Raw genomic sequence first — 12,415 nt, 5'->3', positions numbered from 1 at the left:
CCTACAGCTCCTAAATCCCTCTGTAGCCATTTATATTAGGAACTATCACTGGCAAGGAAACTGGTGAGGAATTGCCATCTTTCCTTATCATTAATTCAATTAAAAAGTTGTTCAATAAGGTAGCAAGTGTTTATACAATTAATTCAAATTACAGATCTCTGAACATTTCCCAAAAGGGAAACTGGTCTGGTCAGAAGTGCTCCTGCAGCACCCAGCTCAGGGATGGTTTTTCTTCTTTGCTCTCAAAATAAGAGTCAATTTACTTGCATTTCCACCAAGGAGTATTTTAGGAATGGAGACAGTAATTTCTGAATATACACTATATCTATAGAAGGAAGAGCTAAGCAGTTTGTTCTCCATTTCTATCACTCTGTGGAACACCATCATCCATTTTTATTAATAGTTACAACACACAGGTATGCAGTTAAGAAACTGAAGAACACGAAGAATGTTATTAGAATAATTTTTGGCTAAAGACAAGGAGCAAAACTACATTGTGACCCTACTTTATCCATGATTTAAAGGTGTGTTAAATTATACCAAGATTTTCAGGAAATCTGTTATTTGGCTTACACAGTAAGCTATGCCTTGTGCACTGTGTTCTAGACAAAGCTGTATTTTAAAATTATGCACAAAGTTAAGAAACTTTACATTATGCCAATGAGTAATGTGTGCTTTCATAAGTAGAGTAGTATACATTCTATATACAGATGCTGGATGGAAGCCTCCAGGAAGGCTGTTAGCCAGCCATCCACAGAAAGAAGGGAATGAAGATGGTGGGGAGTGTGGTGGAGGGTGCCACTCCTAGGCAGACTATTGACGCTAGTCCCACAAGAACCGACGCAAGCACGCTCCTCTGGTCCCGAATAATCATCTTCACAGTCTCACAGAACTGGGAAAAAAAAAAATAAGAAAGAAAGAATAAGTGGAAAGCTTTGGCTGCAGAGCTGGCGATGCCCACTCTCTCGGAACAGAGCAGCGGCTGCTGCCCCAGCTCTCATGTGGACTCCCCGGAGGGAGGGGAAGAGCTGAGCTGGCACCCCATCACCCCCAGCATCAGCCCCGGTACTGCCAGTGGCTCCGGCTACAACCTATAGCTTCAGAGGATTTTAGAAGCGTATTAATTGTTCTTAATTGTTCTATTAATTCAGCCTCGCTTTTCTCGCCGCCTGAAGCCAGCTGAGTCCAGGCTCGCCGCCGTCCCGAGCAGCTCCGCACCGGCGGCACTGCCTGTTGCGGGAAGAGCGGCGTCAGCGGCGGCGGGGCCAGCGGGCGGTACCGGCACACGGGTCCAGGGTCCGCAGCGGCGGCTGGCCCAGCTCCGGGGAGCGGGGTCGCCGGGGGAAGGGAAGGGCAGCACCACCGCTGGCCGGGCTGTACCTTGTCGGTCTGGAAGCTGACGGGAGCTCCGTATCGGCAGTAGGTGACGAAGTGCTCGCAGTTGTTCCAGAGCAGGCTGTAGGCCGTGGCACCCACCAGCTTCTCCGCCCGCCGGGCCGCCTCCTCGCTGCCCAGTACCTGGTTCTCGAAGAGCCGGTCCATGTGGTTGACCAGGATGCTGCCACCGTAGGCGAAGTCCTCCACCGTGTCCACCCGGACGCTGGCCGTCCTAGCGATGACGCCCAGGATGAGCCTCTTGTTGGTCACCACCTGCTGGATCTGCCGACGGTCGCCGGTGATGGACGGCAGGATGTCGGGCATCATGTGGGCGACGCGGTTCTCGCCTAGGTAAATGCCGAAGTGGATGAAGAGAGTGCGGGGCACCTCCAGCAGATCTCCTCGCTTGAAGCAGCTGGTGTCGTAGTAGCCGGGTGCAGGCGGTGGCGTTTCACCGCCGGTGCTCGCGGGCAATGGCCGGATGTGGACGAGAAGCATCAGCTTCTCCAGCAGCAGCGAGGCTGCCTGTGGCACCGGGTTCTTCATGGTAGGCTGGGGAAACCCTCGGTGCCTCCGAGCGGCTCCTGGCCCCCCGCTCCGCTTTTCTAGGCTACCGGCGGGGCGGGGCGGGCACCCGGGCCGGCCCACCGGGTGAGGGGCGAGCGGGGAGCGCCCGCCCCGAGGACCGGCCGGGCTTTACCGGGGGGCGCGGCGGGCACCCTCAGCTGGCGCGGCCTCCCTCGGTCCGGCCGCGGCTCGGCCCTCGGCATGGCGCGGGTCCCGGAGCCTCCGCAGCTCCGCCCCGTCTACCGTCCGCGCTGCCCAGGCAGAAATGCACGGAAAAGTGCGGGCAAAGCCCTTCACCCGCCCCGGGGAGAGCAGCGAGGGCTCCCGAGGCCTCAGCCGCTTCGCGCACCTTCCCTCGCCGGCGGGACCTGAAGGGGCTCCAGGTGCCCGCCCCGGCCGTCGCGGGGGGCAAGCGGCGACCGGATCGGATCAGAGAGGGGGGGGTCGGCGGGCTGCCACGGTGCTCGCACGGCGGCGAGACAGGGGAGGGTGCGTCTCTCTTCCCTGAAAGGAAACAGGTCTCCGAGGGAGAGCGGCAAGTCACATTTATAAATTAACTCGCCTCAAAGCTCCGCCAGCTAAGAGTGGGAGACGGCGGAGCGCCATTCCCGTGCTTTCAGTTTCACGCTAATCCATTATGCAAATGGCCAAAGCCCAGCAACGGAGCCCACAAAAGAATAACCCTGACAGGTCAACAATGCCGCCCCCATCGGGGCTCAAAAGTCTCAGTAACCAAGCAGGTTCCCGCCCCATCGGGGGTGGCAGGATGATGGATAGGACAGACATTCATCTTACCTGGAAGATGACGGGGCACGGAGGGGCAGGCGAGGTGGCCGTGGCCGCAGCCTTTCACCGAGTCCCCGCCGCCGCGGATCTTTGTTCGTGCCGCTGCCGCTCCGGCTGGAGGGGAGAGCTTTCGCTTCTGAGAAACGCGGAACGGGCGGAGGGAGAGGGAAGGAGGAAGGGGCTATCTATGCGTGTAAGAATGCTGGAGAGTTTGGTAGAGCGTCTTCCTTTGAACTCGGGCAAACCCTGCAACCTCAGGCTGCCAAACACGAAACGGGGAAGCGGGAAGAGGAGCGCTGGTGTGTAACAGCTTGGCAGCTCTCCACAAGCAAACCGCGTTGAAACAATAGGTTACTTTCCTCCCCTCAGTCACTTAAAACTCTGCGGACCAGGAATGAGATCTCTAGCCCACCCCAGATCTGTAAAAGGCCTTTGGTCACACCAGCAAAGAGAAAATGTTCACTATTCCTTTTCTTCCCATGAGCAAACAACTCTGGTACTATTTGGAAGACAAAGGGGATGCCAATGACCCAGCAGGTGAGAGAGCCTTCTACCAGCACAGATAACTGAACCCAGGTTCAGGATCTTGGAAGCTTATTCAAGAACCAAAAGCAAGTTTTTGCACTTCCTCAGTAATGAAAATATTTCAGGGGAGGGGTTACCTAACTACTTGTCAACAAAAAGTGATGGCTGGTACCCTTCCAATTCCTCCTGCTTGGAGCAGAAGGCAGCTTCCTGAAAAGCTAAGACTATCCTCACCTTGCTTCATCTTCAAAGAAAGGGGTCCCCCATAACCTCTTGTTCGGTTGGTGATTACAGGCCAGAGTCCCAGCACTACTTAACAGAGTAATCAGGCCTTTGGGATTTTCTCTGGAGTGTCAGCCAAATTTTTACACAACAGAGGCTTACCCCTCTCAGACCCCCTGCTTCAAATCACATCATTTACAAAAGAGAAAATACCTTCTAGATGTAGCTTATGATACTAGTACAGGAACCCTGTGGATTAGCCACCAGCCACATGATTATATAATTAAACCAGCATATTTTCAAATCCAGATGTTAAAAATGTGTTTGGAAGGTTTGAGGCTTCTTCTACTAGTAAATAAAAATGGGGAGGGGGGGGGAGAGAAGGAAAAACTTCGCCCTTTTAAGTAGTGCATTTTTTTAATGGATGAGGGAAAAAGAAATTTCAACACCTCATCTTGATAAAGGGTCTCACCCATTTGGTGATGGTCACAGCAACTGGTCCAGAGCTGGAGGCACAGATTGTCAGACTCCACAGAAAAATCCTGGCTCTGAAAGGTTTCTGTCTCCCTTCCTCCCCCACCCTGTAAAGGCACTGCCATCTTAAGATTCCCCCTCTTCCCTTCCCTAAAGGTGTCTAGGGAGTGTCTGAACGGTCTTTGCTGAAATAAGGTTGTAGAGATGCTTCAGTCCTACAGGTTCAGGTTTCTCTTCCCTGTCCAAAGGAAGGTAGAGGAATTCAGCTGAACTCCCTGGCAGATACAGACATTTCCCAATGGGATCTTTCACATGGAGACATCCTTTGCTTTTTTCATGCCTGTTAGCTTTAATCCCAAAATCACCAGGGTCCATTTCAAGTAAGTCTGGAAAGGCAACCAGAATGAAACTGAAGAGGAATTGCAATAAGGAGACTCAAAGTCTTACTGCATGGGAAGGTTTCAAAGTAGCAAGGTGAAATGTGAGACATTTCTGCAGTGTAATTTCCTCCTATCTGAGGCACTGAAGAGCTTCCTATCTCCCTACACCCCAGCCATTCACTTACTCCCTCTCAGGCCCAGAAACCCCAGTGAACAAGCCCAATAGGCATTACAGAGCAGACAGGTCTGTGGAATCCACCCAGGTAATGCTTCGCCACTACCTTCCAACTCTTGTGAGCAAAGCACTTAATGCAACACATCGAAGTAATTCCCAAATGAAACCATTTAGATTCTTGAAAAGGAACCTGCAACCCAACATTTTCTGCTTTCAAACCCAAGGAGGGGCTTACTGTCAAACTTCCAAAGTGCAGTGTAAGGTATATTTATTGTAATTTTTCATCTGAAAGGGGGAGGAAAACATGTTCTTTAGTGGAAAAACATCTCTACTGGAGATGGCAAAACTGAAAAATATACATTATGCATCAAACACTGGCATATCCTCTTGGGTGACTTTTGTATAATAGCTTTTGTACCTTTATTACACAAATTTAAGTGGGAAAATCATTTTGGAATATTAAATATAAACCCCAAAACATTGAGGAAGTATTTGGTCTGTTAACTGTTGTGGAATAACTTAATGGTAAAACCCATGCTGTATTTTTGAGAGTTAGGCTGAGATACAGTAAGAAAGCTGTGAGAGGTAAGAATGGAGCCTTTGTTTAGTAGTGCAGATGAGCCAAAGTACAAAAACTTAAGAGGTGTAAGCCAGTTTCCATTACACTGAAACTCCTGTATTAGAAGGAACCTTATTTTATGCACTAGACATTACTAGTTCTATCCTGCTCTCACAGCTAACACAGGAAGGAAACACGGAAAAGGCAGGAAAGGTCAGGAATTTGAAGGTTATGTTCTTGCCTATATGAGGAACAGACCTGGTTTAATCAGCAGGCAAAATTCATTTCTTAACAGACTGAAGTGAAACCAATGCTGACGGCATACATGCTCACCTTTGTGCATGTATGCAAAAAATAATTTGTATTTTAGCAAACCTCCCTCAATAACTCTCGCTTTACTTTCAGATCATCAGGGACTGCTGAAATAAGCATTGTTTCATGAAGTCAAAACATGTAAAGGCATTCCAGGAGAGTAACAGCTTTGGATAGGGATTTTTGGAGGCTATAATTTGCAAGAAAAGTATCTAAAAAGCAATGCCATTTGGTTTAAGCTGGTGTGGTGAAAGAAATAATGGACAGGAAACACGTTTGTGAAGGATGGTTTCATAGCATCCAAAAGGGCTACTCCAGAGATAAAAATAACACCTTTGCATTCCCATATCCAACCCATTTGAACACTGTACCATTCTTTTTAGCAAATTACAGCTTTCGTTATAGAGCTGTAGGTGACCAGCTCTCCAGGAAACAGTATCATTTACTTTTTTTGATGTTCGTATTTAACAAAGACTAGGGACAGACCAGACAAAATGTGAACAAAGAAGGGAACTGGCAAGACAATGCATGAAATTGCAGGCAAATGAAACAACCCCAAACAAAGAACCTCTGAACTAAGTATCACTCTCTTCCAGCAGTACAAACCATATAAACAACTAAAACAAATTTATACTTTAGAACTGTTCACTTTTATTCAGAAACTTATTACATACACATTTCCAGAGTCACTTAAGAAGCATATTGAGTGAACTGCAAATATTTACTGTAGCCTTTTTATCCTTGTAGGTTTGCTGCTGAGGTCACTTTTTCTGTTTTACTTCCTCTCAATAGGCTTCCAAATTATTAAGGAGAATTTTCTGACAAACAATGACTGTAAACATAATAAAACCTGCATGCCATTTTCCCTTTGAAGTTATTATCTTGGCTATTTTTCTGCAGTGAAGTAATGACTCATTTTTTACAACCTGACAATCATGTTGTACAGATGTATAGTACCTATGACTCGCTCAGGCAGTAACTTTTTAGATGGATAAAGCATTCATTTATGGTACCTTCAATTCAAATTAACAAAACCACAGAAAAGGTGGGAACAATTCATTGCATATTCCTCATTAGCAAGCAAGAGGCTAGGAAATTAACAGTGATAGACAGCACTGGAAATTTAGGAACTAATATATAGGTTTGGTGACAATTAAAAATACTTATCTTGTATTGTCAGCATTAAACAAGACACTCTCCTAAAAATACACAAAAATATTAATTTCTGAATATAAAATGCCTGAACATGTGGAGCAATATTTTATGGCTTCTGCAGAGAAAATACAGTTACCAGAATTTCTACCTTGCTATTGTCCCAGGAAGTATGATATAGACTTTTAAGTCTCTTCTTAACGCGATTAAGAAGTTCAGAAGTATCCCAATCTGAACATGCTAATCATATTGTGCAGGAAGGGAGACAGAGAAGTGATAATTGTGAGTCAGAAGAAAGACAGCATATACTGCATTCAACATGGTTTTCCTTCGCAGCAGAAGACACCTTTTTGTGGGAAGGGCAATGCAAATGACAGTCAAATAAACTTAATCCAGCCATGACTCTGCTGCACAAATCAAGGATTTAACAGCCCTGGAACACAACAACCCCACCATGCTTCTTCCCTGCCAGGACTGCACCATCACAAGGAGGGAGTGGGCAGACTCCCCTTTCCTCATCTTCAAATTTATTACAACACTAAGATCTGCACTTTACTACTATTCAGTATTTTCAACTGAAGGATTAATTAGTAAAAGATCCTGGAAAATGTAATAACAAAGTCTGTCATTAACCAGACAAAGTGCTGGGAGTTTGGTGGATCACCACCAAAGGTCAGCATTTATGACCAGTCACTGTGTAACAGTATCAATTACTACTTGTCTTTATTGCCCAGCAAGGAAAACTGTTCCCCAGTACCAGACAGTGCTAACTTCCCAGCAGTGCAAAGCAGGTTACCCATTCCTACTCACTGCACAGGACAGATACACCTGACAGGACAGCAGTCCAGTTGATTTTCAAATAAAGGATGAGAGAAGGAAAAGACAGCTGGACCAAACAGAAGGCAATTTCCATCCTGAAACAAAGATTATCTTATCTCATAATTAAATGTTATGTTGCAATTCAATTAATTCTATTTTGCAGGAAATAAATTGATTCTTCATCCACTGTATTATCTAGACAGGAAATGTTATCAGGCACAGGCAAAGCTATTACTGGAAACATTTGCTAATCTGTGCCATATAGCTAAGCCTCTGAAAAATATCTGTCAAGTTTCTACTCTTTAACCTTAAAAAAACTCATTCAAGAAGCCAGTTCTTGTTTACAACATGTTTTTATACCACTTAGTAATAAAAGCATATATATTAAACACCTGTTACTCTATCAGTGATTTTAAATCAGGGACATTTTTAATCTGGAAATCCAACAGCATCTGTCCAAGTGCTTTGCCCTGTAAGAAGAAGAACCAAACCAACATTTTATTTTACTACCTAAATATACCATATTTTTAAAATAAGTTTTCTTAAACTGTTTCATATGAATGTTTTTCCTGTAATCAGTGTGAGAATTCAGCTTAAGTTTTTTGAGTTTTCAGGCATCCAAATCTGAACAGACTGAACAGTTTCTTGCATTCATTTGGTACCTAGTACTAAAATCAATTTATTTGGGGCTCAATTCTATCTATTAATACATAGCATCCCCTTACTTTGTCTTCTTGACTATGCTGAGATTATTGGCACATGAGCATTTCTGAGGCTATGAGCACAGCTGTGTGAGCCATAGATAGCATTCCTCAGGAGCTCATCTTCAGGTTTAGATGTTTTAAATATTTAATACTGAGATTGTACACTTGCAAGAAATTTCTTACTTTCAGATTCACCTAACACCAACACAAAAGACCTAATATCCCTCTGTTTTTAATTTTCTATCATTTATCAGTATTTTAACTAGAGAAGGCATAGGATAAATGAAGAGCTGTCCTACAGTGCATGGTTCCTGTACATACTGGAAACAATCAGAATTGTCTACTAAATTTGTGTTTTTCAACATGTGACAGCCTTTCTGAAAAAGTAATTTCGCTGCTGCATCAAAAAACTGGTAGTCTTCAAATCAGTTATGCTCTTTATGCTGTGCTATCTTATTAGCACACATCTTTTTTCACCAAATATTCTAAATCCACTTTCTACTTTCCCACTTTCAAACCTTAAAAAATTAAATAGACAATATCTATTAACAGGAAATTAAAAGGAACTAGAGTCAAATCCCAAACCTCACAGTTCCAGCTAAAAGCTGGTTATAAAGAGACCCATAAAAGATGACTGTATTAAAATTATTGCTTGGATACATGCCTGTGGGTCACTTCTTAGGGATGCTATACCACCACCACCAAGGGAATTCTTGAGAACAAAATTTAATCCATGGATTCCTGGCAACTCATATCTGTAAAATAAAAACTGCACATTATTTCTCAGGGGATTTTGGAAGAAACACGTGTAGAGAACATGAAACAAAAACCAGCATGCAGAATTTTCATGCTTCTGATCACATCCCACTGTTGAGTCAAGTCTAAAAGGTAACAAGATTAACACAAGGCTTCACCTGCCTTCTTGTTTTTTTCCTCTTACTCCAAATTAACAGCCCTTAATACTTTTCAAGTTGGACCATAATTCTCCTCTATTTGAAACTCATCCATTTCTAATAAGGCTGTTTCTAGAGTTCTTTCTTTCTATGAGTTAAAGTCCATACCTGTAAGCCAGAGGTTCAAGATCCAATATGACCTTGGACAACACGATGGGCAAAACAAAGTATTAGCTCATAGTTCTGTTACTGAAAAGTAAAATCACCTAATTCCTGGAACTCACTTTTGCTAACAAATGCTGCCAGTGAATTGGAAAGACATCCTCTACGATACTGCTAAACATCTACAAGTCACTACATTAACTCTTACGACAAACAGGTAACTTTACAGCAAATTCATATCAGAGCTTTACTGGAGCCATGTTCTTTGTTCAAATAAAAATTTTTTAGTGTGACAGACCTATGTTTCTGTTCCACCCCCACTGTAACCATTTTTCCATCCTTGCTTTTGACTGGTGCAGTTCAGATGTGGAAACATCTCTAAGCAGTTTGGCAAATGACTCTGTGGTTTCCTATTGTTACAAATTCTGTAAAAATATTTGCAGTATATTTCCATTTGCCTCCTCTTGCAGTTTTTCAGTGTTTTGTCATCTTCCTTCTATTGTTGGTTTTCTTTGGTTTTGCTTTCCTCCAGTATTTTCTTCACCTAAGTACTGGATAGCTTTGCTTTAATTCCATACAGAAGTATTTAAATCAGAAGATCATTAAGCCATGACGAATTAACAGAGAAAGATGATAACCAATTCTCACTTTGTCTCCAGACATCTGCAATTTAAATCCTGCTTTCTCCAATATCACTTATTTTTCTTTAGTCATCTACCTGATCTTCATCTGTTTGGGACAGATTCTTTAAATCTTTCCCCTAGTATAGACAGAATTTCTTGCAGTGCTCTTATACTACTAATTTTGTCACTTTGAGGTTTATCTCTTTCAGCTGCTTTTGAGCACTGTGAAAACCATGGCTGTTGCTGGTGCTCACAGCCCTGTCTGCCCTTTTATCTTGGGCATATGACCCAAACCTCTTGTGGAAAGAGATGAGTCTGGCAATCACTTCTGTTCTTGTTCTAGAAAGCAAGCAGTCATGGAGTGTCTGTGTATCTCCCAGGCAAAAAGCTTCAACTTTAAGTTCCCTCTACTTTTTCATTACCACACTCTACTTTAGTACTAGTATTATTAGCTGTTATTAAGAAAAAAAAAATTGTTGTCAGCATTCTGTTGTCCTTTTTCAAAAACTAGCTGACAGACATTATCATGCTTAAAGGCAAATCCACTGGGAAGGCAAAAAAGTAGATTAATCTACCAGTGTTCTATTAGACAACACAAATATGAAGAAAAAAGCAATTCGACAGTAAGTAACCTACCTAATTTACTAAATTTAATACAATAATTAACTATATAGTACAACCAGACGACCCCACAAAATTTTCTCAGAAACTAAATAAAAAAATGCTAATTCCAATCACCAGACACCATGAAAGCCAGAGATCTACCAAAGCAAAGCACTACACTATAAGTTTTACTCTGAAAAGCTGGCAAAGATTTCCAGGCAGGAAAGAATTTCAGTACTGGAGGATGTCTCCTTAAGAACTAGACTGAGGGAATTTCTTTTCCTAGTATCTCATCTCTTGAAAGCGTCATGAAAATCAATCAGGAAAAACAAATTGGGAGAGAAATTGAAGAGCATATAAAAGCAGAGACAAACAAACAGAAGAATTTCATTTCACAGATTGCACAATTCCACAGCGGAGAGTTGCTATTTTGGTTTGCTATCACTCAAAAAAAAACCCCAAAAACCTGCAGGTCCCTCTCAATATGAGAAGTCCCTGTTCAGGGGTACCACATGTTTCATCCCTACAAAATTCTGTGCTGGGTTCCAGTGAAAACTGTAAAACTCCAAAAGAACCCCAAAAGGAATCTGAGGAGAGGACGTCCTGAGAGAGCACCTACCCGCTGCAAAACTGTTACACTTCCCTAACTTTCTTAGTTTTCCCACAGATTGTTCCATCAAATATGACTCCAAAGGGATTCCTGCTCACTGCTGCTGTCCTGATCAACTCCATGCTCCCTGTAAAGACCTGGGTAGCCCCGCTGCCAAAACGTCTCTGTAACTCTGGCAAGAGCCATAAAACAAGACACCCTGTGCTTGTCTGTTGCTAGCCTTGATGACCTGCCTGGCAGGGCTGCCTACAGACATATGGCCAATAATCAGTAATAACACCTGCAGTATGAAAGAAAACAATCCTAATAGCATATGGAAACATAACCATGTAGATGCCTGGAATCACTGGACCCAGAAGCTCCTGCATGCATCACTTGAACCCCAGGAACTAGAAGTTCCTGACTCTGTGAAAATGGATAATTATATAAGGCTTTTTTTATAAACCAAAGTGGAAATGATTGAAAGACCCACAATCATAAAAGAAAGAAAAATTATTAGGAAAGATGTTTCCCCATACCACCTAGCTCACAAAAATCAGAGCTGATGGTGTAATTGTATGTCCCCCGTCACTTCTCGGTCCAGCTTCTCCAGCTAATGCATGGCATGTTTCTAATTTGTGGGGACAGAGCATGGCCTGCCATACCATCACGTACTAAGGGTGGACCTTGTAGTTTGGGGAGGCTTGCTTTGCTGGCACCCAACATAAAAATGATTCGTAGCAAAAATAATAGAGGAAAAAGATCTACATGTTACTTTGAATCTGATTGCAATGATGATGTCACATATTGGAGTAAAAACAAAAGAATAGCTGCCTCCCTTTTACTGCCCTGGGTGGCTGCAGCAAAAGCCTCAGGTCAATGAGATCATCGTGGATGCCTCCTGAGTAAACAAACCAATGTTACCCCCCTTGCATTAAGTGGCTTGTTCTCAGATGTAGATGCCATCAGGCATACCACCTTGCAGAACAGGGCAGCAATACACTTTCTACTCTTAGCACATTGGCATGGCTGCGAGGACTTCGAGGGCATGTATTATATGAACCTTTCTGATCATAGCAAGTCCATTCATCACAGTATCCAAATTCTCAAGGAAGGATTCAAGAAGTTACAAAAGGAAGATGACTGGTTCAACAGACTACTCAAAAATTGGAACTTATCTAGCTGGGCTCCATCTTGAATCCAAACTGGTTTACTGATTTTTGTATTTGCTGTTACCCTGTTTGTTAATTTGTAGGTTAAGGGTTTTTCAGAATTCTTTACCAAAGGTCTTTGCAATCAAGAAAGAAGGGGCAGATGTGAGAACTGAAGATAGGAGACAACTACAACAACAACTGAGATAGGAGACAAACCTGAGACCCTGGTGAATTGGGCACTGCCAAGATGCTAATTAGCTCATTCCGAAGTAAATCTCGTTCCTAGCCCTGATTCTCTGGTGGTTCAAGACCTTTGACATATAAGGTCCTGCATTTGGG

General features: G+C 43.5%; 2 protein-coding genes across 2 annotated transcripts in view; both read right to left on the bottom strand.

Annotated features, from left to right (window-relative positions):
- Positions 1-739: 739 nt before the first annotated feature.
- On the bottom strand, positions 740-1,923 carry LRAT (lecithin retinol acyltransferase). The gene is made up of 2 exons (XM_062493707.1): positions 1,381-1,923; positions 740-892 (listed from the first exon to the last, which is right to left on the bottom strand). The coding sequence occupies exons 1-2, from the start codon at positions 1,921-1,923 to the stop codon at positions 740-742; spliced, it is 696 nt and encodes a 231-aa protein (XP_062349691.1).
- Positions 1,924-6,016: 4,093 nt separating this feature from the next.
- LOC134044419 (uncharacterized) overlaps positions 6,017-12,415 on the bottom strand; it is a 59,702-nt gene continuing 53,303 nt past the window's right edge. The window contains exons 19-20 of the mRNA XM_062493645.1: positions 8,717-8,807; positions 6,017-7,818 (exon numbers count right to left, since the gene is read on the bottom strand). Of these exons, the coding sequence (XP_062349629.1) occupies positions 7,744-7,818; positions 8,717-8,807 (166 nt within the window). The 3' untranslated portion in view covers positions 6,017-7,743. The remainder of the gene's footprint in view (positions 7,819-8,716; positions 8,808-12,415) is intronic.

Source organism: Cinclus cinclus, chromosome 5 (assembly GCF_963662255.1).
Source record: "Cinclus cinclus chromosome 5, bCinCin1.1, whole genome shotgun sequence".
Classification (NCBI taxonomy): Eukaryota; Metazoa; Chordata; class Aves; order Passeriformes; family Cinclidae; genus Cinclus; species Cinclus cinclus.
The sequence above is the reverse complement of the archived record's forward strand: the minus strand, read 5'-3'. Positions and strand labels throughout refer to the sequence as shown.